Source organism: Phyllosticta citriasiana (genome assembly GCF_038021145.1).
Source record: "Phyllosticta citriasiana strain CBS 120426 chromosome Unknown IWZ02scaffold_9, whole genome shotgun sequence".
NCBI classification, from domain to species: domain Eukaryota; kingdom Fungi; phylum Ascomycota; class Dothideomycetes; order Botryosphaeriales; family Phyllostictaceae; genus Phyllosticta; species Phyllosticta citriasiana.
The window spans coordinates 1,389,317-1,409,861 of record NW_027117286.1 but is presented as its reverse complement, the minus strand read 5'-3'; the positions used below and the strand labels follow the sequence as shown (position 1 = coordinate 1,409,861).

Below are 20,545 nucleotides of genomic sequence, written 5' to 3'. Positions count from 1 at the left end.
CTCGGTTGTCTTATTCACTTCTGGCCGCTGCTCGCTTACTACTTCAAACGAACAACTTGGCTGGCGATCTCTTTGGCTCTGCTTGCAGCGGCCTCTCAAAAGAATGCTCCCTGGCGGCTTTGTCAATCCTCAATTCATCGACAAGGCTGCCATATCTGACCATCGAATCGGGGCATTCACGTGATCGGCTCAAAAACATTAAGCGCACTTCGAACCGGTCAATACACAACACTACGACGACTTGGCAGGGCGGCTTTCCTATAATTTTGAGTAAGCCATCAAACACTCTGGGCACATTTCTTGCTCTATTTGCATCTTGGACGGTCTCCCAAGCTGCGACGAGCTCTTTCATTTCGAACGCCCACCAAATCAGGGGCGTTTTTTCCTACTCTCTTTCGAGCTCTGCCGCTCTTCCAAGTCGACTTCTCCTACATCTTCAGCAACTTGGTCACTCGACCAAGTTGTCTTTTCTACCTTTTCTCTTTTCAGTTCTGTTTTTGCTTTCTCCTTTCAAAAATTCTGGATGGTTGCCGGCCAATTACCACAGCGACTGCTGCTCTGAGGACAACATCGGCCCATCATGACGGCCACAAACACAACCCGCACTCGGAACTGGAGCTTCCAAACATTAGCCGGATCGTAAACACTTTTGGCGCGATGATCGTCCAAATCAGGTTGGTAAATCTTCCTTTTTCTGTCTTTACTTCTTCTCTTCAACCAACCTGAATGGCTCGCCGGTCCGGCTGCTACTTTTACTGCCGCGACTACGGAGGTTCCAGAGCAGCTGAGTCCACTCAAAAAACCGGCTGGTCTACCAACAAACATCGTACAATTCTCGTGGCGGTCAAGAATCCGACTGCAAACACCCGGGCTGGCCGGCCGGCAAAACCACACACTGCTCCTCCGCGCGGTCGTTACAAATCCATCCACATCAACAACGCAACCATCCACATAAACAACAAAGCTGGCGACCTCCATAGCCAGCCAACGAGATGGTCAATTCTCAAAGGTAAGCTTGGCCTTGAGAAACCTGATCGTCTCAAAACCTGCTAACCACCTGTCCAACAGAACAAACACGATGACCATCTCATGAGAAACCTAGCCAGTGTGCACCCACGGCGAAAACAATGGTCTCTCTCAAAGCATCATTCTCGTGGCTCACCCAGCTGCCAGAGACAACAACATGGTGGCAAGACGGTCGCCCCCAGCATGTAAGTTCCATTTGCGCTGTCACTTTTCAAGACTACATGCTCACAGACTTACCACAGAATCAGTACTGTACCAAACAACACACATGACGGTACGCAGCCGCTGCCAACTTTCCAAATGATGGCTGGGTCTGACAACGATCCGGGCCGGGCAAAGCAGCCGTACAGGCCTGCCACGGTGGGGCGACCAACAACGAACATCAGCGGGGGTTGAACAACCACAGCATCATCTACAAACAATGTCGGTTCCTTCAAACACGCTCCTCAAACACAAAGCGGCGAAAACGCCAAATACCAAAACACCAAAACAATGAAGAAAAAAAAGAAAAGAAAAAAACCAGACGCGGTGGCAGCAATGATGCAAAATCACCGCACCCGAACAAAACACATCCAGCCACCCGTCAATCAATTCAATCAATCAACCGGCCGGCCAACCAACACACCACAGCCGGCCAACACAACAAATCAACCCCAATCCCACAGCGCGCAAGCAACCGAACTACATGACCCCGACGCAGAGCTCGGCATGGACGGACCACGCGACGGCCCGAAACAACGCTTGCGCGCTCCCACCCACACACGCAGCACGCAACACGCAGCACGCAACACGCAACACACAGTACGCGCCATACGCAAACTACACCACCTGGACGCAGAGCCAGGGGTGGACGGGCCGTGCGACGGTTCCGATGCTAGTCTGGCGCGCGCACGTGCTGCTGGTGGTGATGCTGAGCTTTGGGGTGTGTGTGGGAGGTGGAGGTGAAGAACGCAGGAAAGGAAAATGAAAAAAAAAAAAAAAAAAAAAGGAACGAAAGAAGGGCAGTCGGCTCCAGCGGAGGGATAACACGCACCTGACTAAAGTCAGATTAGATAGGGAGAGGTGGGGTGGGGTGGAGGCGGAGGCCCCGGTTGTGGGTGCAAGGAAGGCAAGGGTTGGAAGGGTTGGAAAAAAAAAGGATGGAATGAAAGAAGGGCGTGCGGCTCCAGCGGGGGAAACACCACATACCTGAGAAAAATCAGGATTGGGAGAGGAGGGGTGGAGGTGGAGGCCCCGGTGGAGGGTGGAGGGATAGGTGGAGGTGGGAGATGATACGACACGACACGGCACGATACAGCAACACATCGGCTGGGCGGAGGAATGACAGGTACGGACGGGAAAGCTTCGCACGGAAGCAGTGGAGGCTCTGGCATCTGGCATCTGACTTCAGGCTTCAGAATTCGGGTTTCGAGGTTGAGATGCCGATGTGGCTTTGGATGGGGTTGGGGTTGTGGTCATGTAAGCGCGCACGGCGCTGGCGTAGGGACAGCGACGGAACGAACGCGAATGGGTGTAGACAGAGTGAATGGGTCGGGTTGGGGAGCTGCGGCGTAGATAGACAGGTGCCGAGAAAGTTGCGGGGCAGCTCATAGGGTTATGTGTGACGCGGAGGCTTCGATGCGTGGGTGTGGGTAGAATAGATTGATAGAACCGAAGTTTTTTTTGTTTCCACTTCTGTAGATGATACTAGGGATGTAGAATCGGTGACAAGCGATAAACTTTGAGTATACCGGACTGTCGAAAACGTTGGTAGAGAGCGTGTAAAGTGCGCACATCACCTTTCCTGTGTTTGGGATGCATGTTCCGCCTTTAAAGAAAAGTGAACTAGGTGCGGTAGCATATGTAATGTTGCCAATGCTGGAATCTGAGGTCAGAAGCACCAGCGATGAGTCGACGCGGAAGTATCCCAAGCTCTCAAGCTCGGTCAGGAGCCCGTCGTAGATGATGGCCAACGCTTCTTTGGGTCCAACGTTCCTGAAGTCGGGCAGGGGGGAACGACTCGGCTCCAGGAGCGTGCGGAGGAATTGGTCGGCAGCGCTGGTGTTATGGAAAGACAAAGGGCGCTTGTCTCGAGGAATTTGTGAGTCAATTGTGGCCAGAACCCTTCCTCTGTAGATCTTCTTGAGGCCTGCTCGTGTCAGCAAATGATGCACTGCATGTGGATGAGGAAATTAGCTTGAAAGAAAATGACGCTGGCATTTCCTGCAAAGGAGACCGGGACGATGAGGGCACGATCTATCATGGTACAGCAGTCTTGAGGTGGATGAGGCGAGCGAGGGGCTTGGGGTTGAAAGACGTGGACAGCAGGCTTCAGAATGGGATCCTTGGGAGAGAAAGCGAACGATTGATGTTCGGGAAAGGTGTGGATGAAGAGAAGCAAGCAGCCGTGAAGGGAAATTGGTGGGCTTCTGGATGCACCTGCCAGAATGGAAAGCGGTAGTCGCGATTACCTCCAGCAAACACCACCAAAGCGCCTTTCATTGTTTCAAGAATGCCAATCCTCCCACTGCACACCTGCTACTAATACCAAGCATCTTTTACCTCTCGTTAGACATCGTCGCCCGTCAGCAACGCTTCGCTCCTTTTCAATCCAAGCTGCACTAGAAAAGAAGACAAGTCTCGTCAAAGAACAGCAAGTCGTGAGCGTGGAAACTCGAGCTGCCGAAAGACATGTCGTTGACGGCTTACTTCAAGCTCTGCCCCTCTAGACCACCATGGCAAACCCATACGAAGGCCCAATTACTCGCTCCAGGGCCAAATTGTTACTGCGCATCTCGCCTCCCCGAGAGCAGAGCGCTGCGAGCCAGACGCCTGCAATAAAAGGGGAGACAACAGAAAGAAAACCTCCCGTTGCGGATGAAAAACCAGAAGGAACACCACCAAGAACGCAGGTGACATTGTTCCCAGCGCCAAAAGATAAGACACCAGATTGCATACTTCCCAGTGTGGAAGAAAGAGCAGAATGGGCGCTCTTAGCAGCGAACGGGGAGCAATCGCCTTTGAATTCGACCATCAAAAGCGACACGCCGGATAGTCCGCCTCCCAGCGTGGATTAGGGATTACAAGGGACGCCCTCAGTAGCGTACGACACGCCAGTGCCTGAAAGCTCCCCGTCTGTCAAAAGCGAGACGCCCAGCGCAGTCGAAGAGTGCGACGCGCCAACCGACGACGCCAGGCTCGAAGACACGACGAGCAACAGCGACATCAACACCAACGACGGCACCAGCTCAAGGTCCGTGGCCGAAACAACGCGGTCAAGCCCACCGCCACCCGAGCCCGACCCCAACATCCTGCCCATGAACCGGCGACGCGCCTACAACGTCAGTCCAATTCAACTCAGCTGCGTTGCTGGCTCCCCTCAAACACGACTGTCCTCTCGCCTCCCCTCCCCTCCCTCAACAAGTCATCCAACTAACACAACCACCATCCCACAGCTAGTCAAGCGGCGCGACGACGGCACCGAAGTCTACATCGCCGCCGAAGACATCGACCCCGACCCCATCAGCATCGACCCACTCCTCATGGACCTCACTCTCCCCATCAACGCCGAAGTAACGTTCATCTTCGATGACGACGTCAGGTTAGTGGTTGATGCGCATATCAAGCCCGACCGCAGCATGCTCATCTTGCGTGGCCATACTGTGCGTGAGATAAGGCTGTGGACCATGATTAAGGAGAGGTATACGGGGGGCGAGTCGCCGAATTGGGTGCCGACGTTTTGTGATTAGTTGGTGTTGATGGGCTGGGGGTGGGGAGCTTGCTGCACCAGTTCAGATTGGCCGAGAAGAAAAGAGAATGTGGACGGTAGGCGCGTGCGTTCTGCATCTTTCTTTCTTTCTTTCTCTTGCAGAAGCAGCGTAGTGACAAAAAGTTGGATCGAACAGAAAGAAGACTAGATTGGATAAATTTATAGAGGTTGAGCCCAATCGATGTGACGTTGGGGCCTGCGAGCTACGTAGCTTAATCAAGCGATCGATATCATCAATGCAAAATGAAATATTCTCAGGACTCGAAGAAAGACTGATCAAAAGCAGGGAGAGGTATGTATTAGGTAGGTAAGGTAGTTTATCAACAAGAACTGAACTGTATCGCTGCTGCCCCAATCAATCTTGGGCTACTACGTGGGTATTGCTTAGGTAGATACCTTACTTACTGCACACGCACGCACGCACAACTTGCTAGCGCGTCGTCGATTCGATCAGAAAAATTACCAGATAAAGCGCGCGCGATCCGACTGGACTTGATTTTTTGCTCGGTGGTAGGCACAATTAGAACCGACTCCCGTTCGTCCGTTGACGCCGATGCTAATGGAATGCATGCCAGGGAGAGAGAGAGAAAGGGAGAGTAGGACCACCACACCACACCACACCACAGACACAGCACGTACGCGTTGCTCTTTCTTGTCGTAAAACAGAGAAGAGAGGAAAATGAGATTCAGAAAAAGTAAGGACATGAGAAGGGAAGTGGACTGAACAGGGGAAGATTGCGGGACTGTACATGGGTGTTTTTCGGATTGATTAAAAAACGCTGCCAAACCAAAATCTTTTTTACGTCTTTAATCGTCGTCACTCAGCTGCCTAGCGAGACCGGGAGCGACACCACCGCTGGTGGGAAACTCGAGCACCATATCCACCCACTTGACGCCCTGGAAGTCGTTCTTGCTGGGCCCGCGGTTGACGAAGCCGACCGACTCGTAAAACGGGACGAGGTGGTCGTGCGTGATGATGGCGATGCGGTCGGCGACTCCGGCGTTCTGGATGCGCTGGATGTAGGCCTTGAGCAGGGTGCGGCCGAGGCCGCGCTTCTGGTACTCGGGCAGCACGGCGAGCGAGTGGATGGCCACGGTGCGGCCGTCCTCCTGATGGCCGACGGCGCGCGCCGCGTCGTGCGGCTTCTCGCGCCAGTTGTTCGGCACGGCCATGTCCTCGGCAGACACGACTTCGTTGCGCGTCTTGGTTGATAGCACGTGTGCCAGCAGGATCTCTTTGCGCTCGGGGCTGCCTGATTCGACAATGTGCGCGGTTGATGCTGTGGGTACGCTCGAGTCGGGCGCGGTCGAGGTTGTGAAGAGACCCATGCATAGTTCGCCGCACACGGTCAGGCGGTAGAGAATCTGGGAGGGTGGTTGGAGCCGTCAGAGGGGTGTGTCACGTGACTTGATGAGTTGGGGAGATCCGATGGTGTTGACAACGTAGCGGTTGCGACAAGGAAGAGCATGTTCAAATGAAAAAAGATGCAGAGTCTGAAAGTTCCGGGAAAAATGGAAAATTACCTTGTTTCTGTCACCGCGCAGGGCCTCCTCAAAGGCGGCGTTTTCGCATGTAACGCAGCTGTCGAGATACGAGGGATTCAGGGTGCCGGTGATTGGGTGCAAGTCATTGGGGTCGCGGCCGTGGCGGTGCTCGTCGAGAGCGTCTTCATGGTCCAGTGAAGGAGGCGATTTGACGAGGGGGGGCATTCCTGCCAGAGTGGCTCGTCTTTCTTCCTCGAGGTCCCTTGGCATGACGACGGGATGGCGGAGGTTGGTCGGGGCAGCAGCGGTGACGACAGCGGGCAAGCGTACAGCTAAGGTATGCGGGCGGGCGGGCGGGCGGGCGGGCACAGACGCAGGCAGCGGAGATACCTATGTAGGTAGGTAGTGAGACGGGGCGGGCAGTCGAGGTCGGAATTCTGGCGGCGACGATGGCGCGAGAGCGGAGGAAGGGAGGGAGGGAGGGAGGGAGTGAGAGAGTGAGTTGTGGTCGGAGTGCAGTATCTTAGTCGTGGCCGTGGCAGTGGTGGCGGGGCTCCCGTCCGCTCTCATCAAATGTCTGTCTCTAGGTACTTACTTGGTGGAAGGCGATGAAGTCACTAACGGCGGCCCATGCACACACTCCAGTTGCGTGTCCTGCACTCTCAACGCATGCCATGCCATGCCATGCCATGTAGAAATTGATTGCTTGACCTACCTGACTGACTGACTGACTGCAGACTGCAAACTGCACCTCCTCCTGCTCTTGGGTTCCAGTTCCGGTTGCTGTCGTGTCGTGTGTGTGTGTGTCGTGTCGTGTCGTGTCGTGTCGTGTCGTGCCGTCTGGTGCTTGCTGTCGCCCGGCCTCTCCGCCGCTCACGACCGGCCCGCTCTCTCATCCCTCCACCCAGAGTCAGAGTCAGAGTCCACGTCCCTCAGTCCCATTCTCCCCTCCGCCATACCTAACCACCACATTCGACCGCCATCTAGGTACACTGCTCCATTCGTTCCTTAGCTGCCACCTTCTCCCCTCCTTGCCCCCTCTCACTCTCTCCCTCCCCCGTCCTCGCCGCCCTCTCCCACCAACACCACTTCATCTCCGCCTTTCCTCTGGCCCGAGACCGTTGCATCCAAACATTCCCGAAACTCTTGCCTGCGCACGGCTACACGGCCCTTGGGAACCATAAACACTCTCTCCTCCCGTGTACCACCTCCATCTACCCTCTTCGAGCTCCGCCTGCATACCAGGCAAGGAGTCAGTGATGTAAGTCCACTCCCGCCTCACCACCGTCCGATGCTCCTGTGCAACCCCTCGATGCTAACTCTGCTCGTGCAATAGGCCGCGTATAACCATATCAATTACCGCGCCAGACGATCCCGCCGACTCGACCATACTAGCCCTCGACCTGCCCCCCGGCCTGACCCTCCTAGAGTTCAAGAACGTTGTCCAGTCCGAGACAAACTTCCCCGTCGAGTCCCAGCAGTTCTACCTCAACGGCTCCATCCTGAATGGCGACTCCAAGACACTCGAGGAAGCCGGCCTCAACGATGGCGAGATGCTGGCCATGTTCATAAAGCGCCCTCAGCGTGCTGCCCACTCCCAGCCTAGAACCGGCACTCCTCAGACACAGCCCGCTGGCATGCCTCGCAACGCTGCCGACGAGATTGAAACCTTGCGCTTGCGCATTCTAGGCGACCAAAACGCTCTGACGCAGATACAACAAGGGAACCCGCAACTGGCGGCGGCCATAAACGACCCGAACCGCTGGAGGGAGGAGTGGATGAATGCCCGCCGCGACGAGCAGCGCCAGCAGCGAGAACACCAGAGACAATTGGAGCTGCTCAACGCCGACCCCTTTGATGTCGAGGCCCAGGCCAAGATTGAGGAAATCATTCGCCAGGAACGCGTCATAGAGAATCTGCAACATGCGTACGAACACATCCCAGAAGGCAAGTTGGACATTTCTTCTTTGATTTTTACTTTTGATCTCGTGTTTCCACATCATTGCCTCCTCATTGATTTCCCATTTCGTTCTTGTCTTGGCTACATTAGCTGCGAGAGCGTTTATGTGTCGCAAAAGAGAAGGGGTCACCGGTCTAGTCTCCTGGAGAGTGAGCAGTGCGTGCGCATCCTTGCACAATCTGGCCGGCGCAACCAACCCGGTATGGATGGTTCAGGGTGTGCAAGCCAGAGGGCAGCTTCTCCCTCGCGCAACGCTTTACCAGGTTTGACAAATCAGGTCGTCTCCATGCACAAAACCCGAGGTAAACCTGGACTGGAAAGGTCGTGATGCCCAAATGGGGAGACGTGCATATCTTCGCGACTCCCCGGGCCGTTTCTTTGGCGAGCATTGCCGGGACCCGTCAAGCAAGACACGGCCCTGCAATGACCTTTTCTATCCTGGAATGCCTGCAAAAAAAAAAAAAAAACATTGCATCATGATCGTTTCACGCCGCCCACCATGTTGGGTTTTTTGCTGGTATAAATCTGCAGCTTTGGGTCAGCTAACGTATTCCTCCAGTGTTTGGCCGCGTCAGCATGCTCTACATCAACTGCGAAATCAACAACCACCGCATCAAGGCGCTCGTTGACTCTGGCGCGCAAGCAACCATCATGTCTCCCGGATGCGCCGAAGCTTGCGGCATCATGCGCCTCATCGACAAGCGCTTCTCGGGAATCGCGCGCGGCGTCGGCACAGCCAAGATCCTCGGACGCGTCCACCACACGGAAATCCGCATCGGCGGCGCCGCCATGCCATGCGCCTTCACCGTCATGGAGGGCAAGGCCGTCGACCTCCTGTTCGGTCTCGACATGCTCAAACGCTACAAGGCCAAGATCGACCTAGAAAAGAACGCCCTGTGCTTCGAGGGCATCGAGGTGCCATTCCTCCCCGAATCCGAAATCCCCGACTCCTTCATCGAAGAGGACGAGCCGACGGTCCCCGGCCCGAACGGCATGGAGGTCGGTGCAAAAACAGGCGCTGTCAAACCGGCTGGCGGCGATTCGTCATCGTCGGCGGCCGCTGGCCCGTCTGGTTCGGGCTCGAGCGCTGCGGGTGCCGGTTCCTCGAACACTTCTTCAACGCAGCAACAGCAGCAGCGGCCGCCCCAGCCGCCCTCGGGAAGCAAGTTTGCGCCGGCGGATATCGAGCGTCTCACCGAGTTGGGCGTGTCGAAACAGCAGGCCATCAACGCGTTGGAGGCTTGCAATGGCGACGTGGAACAAGCCGCTGCAATACTCTTTCAGATGATGTGATGGGATCAATGGATGGATACCACATGGGAAAGTATCTCAAACGGATGACTGGACGGATGGATGGATGCTTGGATTGGGGCAAACCATGAATGGACTGACTGACGGGGCGGACTGATGATGGATGGATGGATGGCTGGGCGGCATAGATCATTTGCTCGGCGCTTACTGGTGGGCTTTATGGGCCCTTCTTTTTTATCCATCTTCCTTTTCCAATCAGATCAGAGAGCGATTTTACTTGTTTGTGCTTCGTGTCTGTCTGTCCGTCTCTGCTTGTGATTGACTCCTGAAGGTGAGTGTGAAGTTGAAACTTCTTGATATGCCTGAATGGTAGGTAAGTAAGGTAAGTATGATGTTGAGCCAATGAAAGAAGACTTTTGAGACTGGATTGGCTGTTCGGTGCAGACGGAGGCGGATGAAGAAAGAGAATCATACAGAGAAAGCGAGAGAGACAGGGAGACAGACTTCCTCCCGTGCAGTTAGGTGGTCTACAAACCAGACACCACACTACCGCAACTTATACACACACGGCTTCAACAATCCCGCCTCATCCACCGCTCCCTCGTCATCCTCCTCAACAAAAGCCGTCTTCTTCGCCTTGGCTTTCCACGTGCCTCCGCCACCAGCACCTCCTCCTCCCCCTCCTCCCTTGCCCTCATCCCTCCGCACATTCTTGCCCCGCGTCGGCGCCGCCGCCTTGACGAACCGCATGTGCACGAACATCTTGTTGCGCAGGTCGATTGCGCTATTCTCGGCGCCCGCCGGCGCATCGAGGACGAACCCGCGCGCCCTGAGCGCGTTGACGAAGGCCGACACGTCCGTCTCTGCGCGCGCAGACGGCGCGCCGTCGACGGTTACGGCGAGATCTTCTTCATCCTCGGCCGCAGCTGCTGCGGCGTCTTGTTTATTTTGCTTACTGTTGGCAGCAGCGCCTTTCTTCTGGCGACGCCCGACGCTGTGGTCGACGACTTTCTTTTCTTTGTTGGAGGAAGAGGACGCAACGCGGCCGAAGCGGCTCTTGATCTCGGCGACCCACAGCTCGCCCTTCCACCGCAGCACGCGGTATGCTTCGTCGATGAAGTCGGGCCAGTTGGTGCCCATGAGGGCGAGGCAGAAGATGGCGATGTCGACGCTGCCGTCCGCGAGGGGCAGGTTGCTGATGTCGGCTTTCGTTATCAGCGGCGAGGGCGCGGCGAGGTCGAAGCTGTGGATCGCGAGTTTGAGTTTGCGAAGCGATGATTGAAGCGATGCTGACAGTTTGGCGTCGCCGCAGCCTAGGTCGGCGATGGTGCAGACGTGGCTGCGGAAGTCGCGCGGGAGCGGCTTGAGCTGCTTCTTGTCGTCGCCGCCCTCCTCGTCGCTGCCCTCCTCCCCGTCCGACCTCTTCTTCTCCGGCTTCTTACGCGCACCGCGCACCTCACCGCGCCGCTTTACTAGCTGCACGAACGTGTCGACTGGGTTCTCGGGCCACACGGCGACCTGCTGCCGGAAGCCGGCGTGGTACTCGTTGAAGATTTGCGGATCTTGTTCAATCAGCTGTAGCGAGTGTGCCGACGGCGTCGTGTACAGCGTTTGGTTCAGGTGTCGGAAGCGCGCCGACGCCAGCTTCTCGCGCATCTTGGCTTGTAGGGGCGTGAGCTTTGCGTTGGCTGGAGGGAGGGGAGACGGGGCGGCGGCGGCGGCAGGATTGGATTTGTTGTTGTTATCTGAAGTGTCCTTGGGGTTATTGTCGCGCTTCTTGTCCTTCTTCTTGTCCTTCTTTTGCTTCTTGCCCTTGGCCTCTTGCTTGGACGTATCGTGCTCTTTCGCCGTCGCAGGCGTGCCATCGTCCTTCTTCTCCGCCTTCTGAACCTCCTTAGCCTTGGGCGCCGCCGACGCATCCTCCTCACGCCTCTGCTTCTTGCTTTGGGGCATCTTCTCCTTGTCGCCAATATCCTCCTCCTGCTTCTGCTGCTGCTGTTTCGCCTGCATCTCCAGCTTCTGCGCCGCCTTGAATTCCTGCTTCTGGCTCTTCATCTTCTGCGACCCAGTCTCGTTGGGCTGACTCATTTTCGTGCCCTCGACCACCTCTGCCCACATGTCGGCGACATTCTCACTCGTCACGTTGCGCCCCGCTGCGTTGTTGCCGTCGCCGCCCTTCTTGTTCTGCCTCTTTCTTTTTTTCGGGTTGCCACCAGCGGCCGCCGCCGACGCAACGGGAGGCGCTTCGGACTCGGTCTTGAGAGGCGCCGAGAGATTCCATCCGGGTACGGCAAACATTTCGGTTGGTGAATTATTTGGTGCGTGGAGGATGTGGGAAAATGCAGGCGGGGATGGAGAAAATACGCGCGACAGACAGAAGCTTGGGCCACGACTGGAAATTTTGGCCAGGGTACCCAAGGCGGTGAGCCTAGCGCGTCAATATGCCCACCCGCATTATCTCACAAGTCAGACCCTCTTTATTCCGGTTTACGCTATCTAAATTAGGACTAGTAAGTGGCGCTTAGATCCCTAAAGACCCTAAGGACTAATCATATTACACGTAGCGTAAACCTTAAAGAGGGTCTAAGAGTAACTCAGCCTATTTTATATAAGAGATATCTTTAACGCTATAATAACTTCATTTAAAGCTATATATTATGTACCTAATAATATTAGATTACCTTAAGACTACCCGTAATTAAAAGCCCTATTTTATTACTATATAGGAATATATCTAAGCACTCCTATCTCTTAACGTTATTATTAAGATGCTAATAGTACTCCGCCTCTATTAAGCCCCCTTACTAAAATTAAGACTAGCCCCCTTAAATACATAGAGTAGTACCTTAAGATGCTAGGAGAATCGTATATAAACTAGATAATAAACCCTAATTATAATAATATAGATGACGACTCTAATAGTAAAGAGGAGGGTGATAATAGTTCTAATAAGGAGTTTAATAAGGACGATATAGAGGATGTTTTAGAGGATAGATTATAAGATAGACTAGAATTAAGTCTAGTAGATAAAGACGTATAGGACTATAATGAAGCCTATAATAGGGATAACGTCTAGTTAAATAAAAACATTAGGAGGAAGGATAAGCTTCTTAAAGTAGTAGAAGTAATAAAGTATTACCACCTTAGTTTTAAGTAGTTACTTACGGCTTAGGTATCTAATGATATTAAAGTAGGCTATAGGTGTTACGCCTTACTATTATAGCGATAGAGTGTATTACGCGCTACCTTAAATCGTCTAGTATTCTAAGACTATACTCTAGACTCCTTTAAGCGTAAGCTTAATTACCTTATCCGTAGCCGTAGCCTATATTTTAATAAGATTAACCTTAATATAGAGTATAGAGAAATTACATCTCTTAACTTAGCTAGTACTTATGCTATAATCTAGAGTAAGGCACCTACTTAGTATAACATGCTTTTAAGAGTTCTTTAGAACTACTAGAGCTATTAGGAGAGTTATACGAAGGTAAGAGTGTCCTAGAGTATGGCGGAGCATAGTAAATAGAAAAGACGTAAGTAGATATTTATGATTATAAGTATAGTATGCTATAGACGGTATAGATAGAGGTTAAACTTCCTCTTAATAGTGCTTAGTACATATCTTCTTAGGTCTAGAATAAAGCGGTGAGTTATCTAAGTCCTTTACGGCCTTAGCGTTAGTCTATTATATTATATATTAAAAAGGGCCTTAGATTAGGTTACTCTACATAGTAAGGTAATAATATCTATAGACCCTATAGACTATAGAAACCCTATAGACCCTATATACCCTATATACCCTATAAACCCTATACACCCTATAAACCCTATAAACCCTAAGAGCTAACTAAAAATTAGGATAAAATGACTTTCTACTAATAATTTAAGTAGGACTACCTAAAGTAGCTTATAAAATCCCTTTAGATTATCATTATATATGATAATTTTAACTACTAAGACTTAAAGTGTGACGAGGTTCTTAGTAATATAATAAAAATACGCTTAAAGATAACAGCCGCCATTATTAATTATCTATATATACTAGATGATAGATTACGCTAGGATATATATAATCTATCCATCTCCCTTAACCTTAAAGATATTCTTAAATCCCCTACTATATTTAGTAGAGAGGAAAACGGACTAGGCCTCGCATTAACTAGGTTCCTAATTATTAATATAGTGTGAAGGATCTACGGGTTAGGTATTAAGAAGGTATATAGGAATAACATAGATAGTATCCTCCTAACTATACTAGAGGTTAAGCGCCTATAGCCCTATAAGATAGACTTTATATAGCTTAGAATAATTAACTATAATGAAGGGTTAATTACTAGGACCTATAGGGTATATAAGAATATCTTCCTATAGTAGCTAGGACTTAAGAACTCCCTAGGTAAACTAAATAACTTTACTAAGTGACTATACCTTACACATAGTGATTAGCTTACCGCGTAATATATTTAAACTGTTAAAGGTGAGTAGGAGGCCGTAACGTAGGTATATAATAAGCGTAGATAGCTACTTAGTATATCATCTTAGTTCTATATATAGATGAATCTTATTAACACTATTATTCGCATATATTAGGGGCTAGAGGGTGAATAGGGAGTAGAGGATATATATACCCTCTAGAGTAATATCCTTACCTATAACCGTAGTTAAACTAATAGAAGTAACGCTAAATACTACTAAATGTAGCCCCTATTCACATAAAGCTTTACGTTCTATGTAGTTACTCTCTTATATACTACTATGCGGCGTAAAGGGTATCTTCTTAAAGGGAAGAAATTCTAGATACTAGAGTTTATATCTAGTGTTATTAGCGTTATAATACCTAATTAACTCCTTAAGCTTATTAAAGATATGCGGCTTACTACCTTTATAGAGTAAGCATAGAGTAGTACTAATAACTAAGGATGTCCTATCTAGGATATTAGATTCCGTACCATGTATTAACTACTATAAGAGATTAAGATTTTCCTTAGTGTATACTATACTATTAAGTACGGTAATATTAGCCTCCTACGATATCTTATTAACCCTTTAATTATCCTATTCTTTAGTTCCGGGCAGTATAGATATGGGAAAGAGATATTATACTTCTACTAGAATCTATTAAATGTTAATACCCCTAAGCTCTAAGATGTGATCCTCTTATCTAGGCTCGTTAACTAGCTTAGAAGAGCTAATACCTTTAAGCTAATTAACCTTATATTAGAATACCTTAACACTAATATGAAGCTTAAGATAAGGAACTTTAAAAATTCTACCCATAATAAGGAGGAGATACTTAATTAAATCTATCTATTAAATACGTAGGTCTAATTACTATGCTTATAGCTTAAAGGAGCTTTTAGTAAAGAGATATCTAGTTACTATATAAGGAAATTAGCGCTCTATAATATGTTTAATCTCATAAAATCTCTCTACTCTTTCCATCTTATTTAGTAAAGGAGCTACCTAGACCTAGTTAGTAAGAAACCCTTTAATTCTAAGGACATTCGGATAGCCGGCTTAATGTATCTTAACTAATAAGTTAAGTAATTCAATAAGCTCTATGTAAGATAAGGCGAGTATTATACTTAAATTACATATCCTATACTACTATAATAGGGTGTAGATATAGGAGGATTTAAAGAGTTTATTAATAATAGTAATATACGCCTAGATAAGATTAAGATTAAGGGATTTATTAACGATAGTAATGAATAGCTTAATGTAATTAATGATCTAGTAATTAACTTACTCACTATACTAAATAAGGAATAGGAATAGTAGAAAGCTAGGGTCCCTATAAACCCTTATAACCCTATAAATCCTAAAGACCCTATTAACCCTACTAACTAATCTTATAAAGGCTATATTATAATATGCCTATAGATGGGTAGACTAAAGCGCTAGAGACTCTATCCTACTTCATCTAGTGCTAATAAATTAACCTTAATTAATAATCTAGCACTCTAGTATATTTAAAACTCGTCTCTCATCCTATTTCTTAACTTTACTTATCTCTTTATCTTCTAATACTATAACTAACCCTACTCCTATCCCCTTTCTAGTAAACGCTATAAAACTATATAAGATGCCGCTTATCCTAGATTAAGACTTTATTCCTTAATTTATTATTAAACTCTAAAATAGGCCGGCTAAGGTTTTTCCCTAGTTCTATTAGGTCGTCCGTACCGTTAGTATTCTAATATGAGGCCTTAGTTAGAGTATTCATAATGTCTAAGCCATCTATGTCGTAATTAAGCGCGCTAGTAGAACTCTAGATCATGTACTATTTACGATTAAATACTCTTCTCTTCTAATAGGTTAGATGTTACGTTCTATCCGCGAGCTTTAAATGCGTATAGTTACTATAGCTAGCTAATAGCACCCCCTTATCCTCTAATCATTTAACTAAACAGCCTATTTTTATTTCTACGCCTTATATCTTATAATTAAGGCTATCCCATATTAGACCTATTAGTAATGCCTAGGGATACTACCCTATACTATTATTAAGGACCTAGAAAACCTAGGTTACCTTTTTAGTAGGGATTATACGAACTATAGGATGGCTAGTAGGGCGTATATATAGCTAGATAATAGGCTAGGGGCTCCCTAGGATAACGGTAATAGAAGTAACTCCCGTTAGATAGGATCTAGGCCACCGATTAGTAATCATGTAGAGAACTAAGTTAGGGTGATTATTATTAGTAGTAGTATCGTTAAGGAGGAGGACGATGACGATAACGATAATAACGATAATAATAATAACGACGATAACGACGATAACGACGATAATAACGATAACGACGACGACGGTAACGACGGTGATAGCGAGAATAAAAATAATAATAATAGTAAGAATGAGGAGTTTTAGACTCCTATCCCTATTACTAGGCTAGTATAGGTAGTAGGCTTAGTCTCTTTTCCTATATTATTTAGAGTAGCATTTAGGGGATGAAGCATGATAAGAGTATTATAGAAGATTAATCATCTAAATAATATAAGTAGATTAACTACCTAAGGTGTCTACTAGATAAGATAATATAGGAGTAATAACTCTACTTATATAGTAGTATTATTAAAGAGATGAGGGAAAAAGGGATTACTTAGGAGGGTAGGGTAGATATCTATTTTAAGGATAGTAGGTTAAGAGGTTTATCTAATAGGATTATAAAGTAAATATCCGGTCTAATAATAATATAGCTAAGATAGCCGATAAGCACCTTATAATTCTTAGAGTAAGACTTAACACTATCTCTTAGGCCTTATAAGATGTAAGCGGCTGTAATATACCTATCCTAGATAGCCTAGATAACCTAATTAACTCTTTTAACCCTAGGATCCGGTTAGGGCTTATAGAATCTATTACGTAAATAGCATAAATAGTACTAGTTATATATAACGCGATCTCCTCCCTTTTCGCCGTTTAACTAGCTATAAAGCTAACCTCTTAATTAACTTAGGTAATCCTATCATCTTAATTAACCCTATTAACCCTAAGATTCAATTAGGGCACTTAGAATCTAATGTACTAGCTATATATAACGAAACCCCCCCTTCTATTTACTATTTAATCGGTTATAGAGCTATTCTCTTTAGTAACTTAGGCTACCCTATAAACTTAACTAACCCTAGGAACCCTATTAACCCTATTAACCCTAGAAGCTAAATAGAACCTACGGGATTTAATACGTAAGCGGTATAAATAATACTAGCTACTATAAACGGCTTATATAGCGCGAGCTATATTATAAGATGGGACTTAGATTATAGCTACTAGAAATGTAATCATAATAGAACGTATAGTACTTTATGGTATAAAAAAAAAACCGGAGAGGAGAGAGAAAAAAAAACTATAGGCGTCCTAACCTAGCACCTAAACTAAATAACACTAAACCTAAACACTAAATAACTAGACTAATACCCTAACTAACTAGCTATACTATGATACTAGACCCTCCTACTCCTAGTAGTAGACTACTAGGGGGCCCCTTAGGCTTAAGGGGATAATAACTAGAATATAGAGGCGGGGGCTACTTCTACTTACGCGGTACTAACTCCTTCTTCTAGTAGACTAGAGGATACTTCTAGATTTTATTATAGTAGTACGCGTAAGCTTCACTAGCCTTACTAATCTTATTAATAGCCTCCTACTAGTAAACCTAACATTTAAAGCTAGTATCTTAGTAGGGCTAGTACCGGGTATTACTAAGTCTCTCTATACCCGCCTAAGTCTCTATAATATAGGAGATATAGCTAACCTAGTACTAATAGTTAGTAACTATCCTATCGCCCTACGCCTCCTATTACTTAGACTTAGGGGTCTCTAAGGTAGCTAAGCTAGCTAACTACTATATATTATAGTCCTAGGTAGTATAGAGCCCTATAACCTAACTAGGCTAAAAGAAGTTAAAGGGGTAGTAGGCTTAGCTATAGGCAATTTACTAGTAGGTAAGCTCTACTAACTACTCCCTAACGTTATCCCTAGCTATTAGGCTAGTAGGAGCCGGAGTATTATTATTCCTATAGTATGTTAGTCTTTCTATACCTATATCCTAGATAGTTTATACTTACTTAGTAGCTATAGCTACTAGTAAGGCCCTAAGGGTAAGAGGCGGAAGCGATACTAACGGGGTTCTATACTATACCTATTAGCATTACTATTAAATAACACTATAGTATATAGACCTATAGTAATAGGGTTAGTAGCGGTAGTAAGTAAGGGCTAGGGGGGGGGAGGAGTAGGGGTAGGGAGGGGTAGGGTAAGCACGGCGGTAGAGGGGGTAGTAGGGAGCTACTATCTAAGGTTAGTTTTTAAGGTGTTTAAGTCCCTAGAGTTAGACTAATTACTTATATAGAGGGTAATAATGGTAGTACGGGTGGTAAGGGTAAGCGTAAGCGTAGGGGGGGTAGTAGGGAGCTACTATCTAAGGTTAGTCTTTAAGGTGTTTAAGTCCCTAGAGTTAGACTAATTACTTACATAGAGGGTGATAACGGCGGCATAGGTAGTAAGGGTAAGCGTGAGCATAGGGGGGGTAGTAGGGAGCTACTATCTAAGGTTAGTCTTTAAGGTGTTTAAGTCCCTAGAGTTAGACTAATTACTTATATAGAGGGTAACGGCGGTATAGGCGGTAAGGGTAAGCGTAGGGGGGGTAGTAGAGAGCTACTATATAAGGTTAGTCTTAAGGTATTTAAGTTCCTAGAGTTAGACTAATTACTTATATAGATGATAGCGGCGACGGTAAACTACTAAACTATAGTAGTAGCGGCGACAACGGCTGCTACTATTACTACTACTACTTACTAGGCAGCATAGGTAGGCTACTTATACTAGAGGTTAGTCTATATATAAGGTAGTAGAGTTTAGTTTAGCTTATAGTGAGTAGGCAGGTAATAACATAAGTAAGGCTACGTTTTACTACTACTACTACTATAGTAGTAGTAGCCTATCATAACATGGTTTAGTAAGTTAAACTAAATCTCTAAATAGTCTATACGTACGTAATAATAGGTAGGCGTACGCGGCTAGACCTAAGCTAACCTTAGTTAAAGCGGCTAATAAGATGAGGAATGTCCTCCTTACTAACCTAACTAAAGTTAGTAGAGGTAGTAGGCTAGGGCTATACGCTACTATAATAGAATAAGAGCACTCTATTATATTAGGCCGAAGCCCGTGGGAGAGGGGGGAGGGTAAGGCGGGTAAGGCGCGCGTAGCGTAAGGGGTAAGTAGAGCGGTAAGCGGGCATGTTATTATTATTATTATTATTATTAGTAGTAGTGGTGGTAGTAGTAGTAGAGGAGGATAAGGAAAGGTAATAGTTATAGAGGAGAGGTAGATAAGAGGTTATAGACGATAATATAATACTAGAGCACCTAGCCGCGCGCCTACCCTCTAGTATGCCTGCCCTCTAGTATACCTACCCGTAGAGCTTAAGCTAATAATAAAGCATATAGACTCCCTTTAACTATTATTAGCGGTATTCTATAAAGATAAGTAATATCTTTATTATATACCGTATGGTAGATGGTTTATAGTAGAGAATGTAGTAGATTCTTTACTATAAGAGAACTTCCTTAAAGGACTAACTAGCAGGCTACCTAAGGGTGTTTATATAGAAGAACCTATAGATTCTAGAGAGTTCTATCTCTAGGTAATTAGTAATAGGTTCTTCTATTAATAGAAGATGATTTCTAATCAATCTAGACTAGAAGATTCTAGGCCTTAGTAATGAGACAATCTAGAATAAGGGCTAGAATCTAAAAGAACCCGTAGGAATAAGTTCTTAGTAATAGAAGAGGTCTAGAAGAGTCTAGAACAGTCTAGACTTATTCTTAGGCCTCTAATACTCCCCCTAACTTATTACGCAGGGTAATAGAGAGGAATTTAGTAAAGAGAGCCTTAGTAAGTACCTTAGTTAAGGCGTCTATAGGCATCTTCTTTAGTAGTAGTAGGTTCCCTATTACTATAGAGTAAGTAATAAGAGATATCTTCCTCTATATTACTTAGGCCTTCTATAGTAACATAGCTGCTACTACTAGGGATTCTAACCTCTTTAAAGGTCTCTCTAAGAGGATGAGGTACTTCTTCTATAGGGCTATTAATAGTAGCCTCTATAGTAGTTAATTCCTTAGAGGATTTTTCTCTAAGGCGCTCACTTCTCCTAGGCTCCTCCCTACTAGTATCTATAGTAGTTATAGACCTAGATCTTAGTCTATTAGGAGGGCTAGTTATAGAAGAAGGAAATATAGGCTTAGTATAGTCTATATCTTCCTTATCTTCTATACTTTTAGTATAGGGAGAAGGAAATTCATCCTCTTTAAAGGTAACATCCCTAGTGCGTATAATAGCTTGTTTTTCTATATCCTAGCATCTATAAATATGCTCCCCCTTAAAGCCTAATAATATACCAGGCCTAGAGCGTGGAGAATACTTAGAGGATATAGTACGCTTTTCTCTAGGGATGTTTATAAAGACTTTACTTCTAAAAGTCTTTATATAAGAGAGATTTATAGTAGGAGACCTGCCCTTAGCTATATTTAGCCGGGCTAGAGGCGAAATACCCTCTAGGGACTTCTTA

General features: G+C 47.0%; 7 protein-coding genes across 7 annotated transcripts; 5 read left to right on the top strand and 2 right to left on the bottom strand.

The window, feature by feature from the left end:
- Positions 1–1,127: 1,127 nt before the first annotated feature.
- IWZ02DRAFT_483370 (uncharacterized protein) lies at positions 1,128–1,971 on the top strand (the record flags this gene model as incomplete). Its single annotated transcript, XM_066769165.1, has 3 exons — positions 1,128–1,211; positions 1,258–1,300; positions 1,433–1,971. 3 exons carry the CDS (start codon positions 1,128–1,130, stop codon positions 1,969–1,971), a joined length of 666 nt encoding a protein of 221 aa, XP_066621413.1.
- Positions 1,972–3,740: 1,769 nt separating this feature from the next.
- Positions 3,741–4,754, top strand: IWZ02DRAFT_434763 (uncharacterized protein; the record flags this gene model as incomplete). The annotated part of the gene is made up of 2 exons (XM_066766393.1): positions 3,741–4,059; positions 4,108–4,754. 2 exons carry the CDS (start codon positions 3,741–3,743, stop codon positions 4,752–4,754), a joined length of 966 nt encoding a protein of 321 aa, XP_066621412.1.
- An 827-nt stretch (positions 4,755–5,581) lies between these two features.
- IWZ02DRAFT_434762 (uncharacterized protein) lies at positions 5,582–6,950 on the bottom strand (the record flags this gene model as incomplete). The annotated part of the gene is made up of 3 exons (XM_066766392.1): positions 5,582–6,139; positions 6,299–6,649; positions 6,855–6,950. The coding sequence occupies 3 exons, from the start codon at positions 6,948–6,950 to the stop codon at positions 5,582–5,584; spliced, it is 1,005 nt and encodes a 334-aa protein (XP_066621411.1).
- Positions 6,951–7,896: 946 nt separating this feature from the next.
- IWZ02DRAFT_434761 (uncharacterized protein) lies at positions 7,897–8,547 on the top strand (the record flags this gene model as incomplete). The annotated part of the gene is made up of 1 exon (XM_066766391.1): positions 7,897–8,547. One exon carries the CDS (start codon positions 7,897–7,899, stop codon positions 8,545–8,547), a length of 651 nt encoding a protein of 216 aa, XP_066621410.1.
- A 138-nt stretch (positions 8,548–8,685) lies between these two features.
- IWZ02DRAFT_317928 (uncharacterized protein) lies at positions 8,686–9,797 on the top strand. Its single transcript, XM_066764168.1, has 2 exons — positions 8,686–8,720; positions 8,779–9,797. Exon 2 carries the CDS (start codon positions 8,882–8,884, stop codon positions 9,599–9,601), a length of 720 nt encoding a protein of 239 aa, XP_066621409.1. The 5' UTR covers positions 8,686–8,720; positions 8,779–8,881; the 3' UTR covers positions 9,602–9,797.
- Positions 9,798–10,016: 219 nt separating this feature from the next.
- On the bottom strand, positions 10,017–11,947 carry IWZ02DRAFT_422842 (methyltransferase-domain-containing protein; the record flags this gene model as incomplete). The annotated part of the gene is made up of 2 exons (XM_066765866.1): positions 11,536–11,947; positions 10,017–11,400 (listed from the first exon to the last, which is right to left on the bottom strand). The coding sequence occupies exons 1-2, from the start codon at positions 11,766–11,768 to the stop codon at positions 10,017–10,019; spliced, it is 1,617 nt and encodes a 538-aa protein (XP_066621408.1). The 5' UTR covers positions 11,769–11,947.
- A 5,464-nt stretch (positions 11,948–17,411) lies between these two features.
- On the top strand, positions 17,412–18,932 carry IWZ02DRAFT_434758 (uncharacterized protein; the record flags this gene model as incomplete). The annotated part of the gene is made up of 11 exons (XM_066766390.1): positions 17,412–17,439; positions 17,492–17,578; positions 17,832–17,918; positions 18,031–18,074; positions 18,154–18,181; positions 18,326–18,355; positions 18,452–18,525; positions 18,580–18,604; positions 18,694–18,783; positions 18,825–18,845; positions 18,904–18,932. 11 exons carry the CDS (start codon positions 17,412–17,414, stop codon positions 18,930–18,932), a joined length of 543 nt encoding a protein of 180 aa, XP_066621407.1.
- Positions 18,933–20,545: the final 1,613 nt, after the last annotated feature.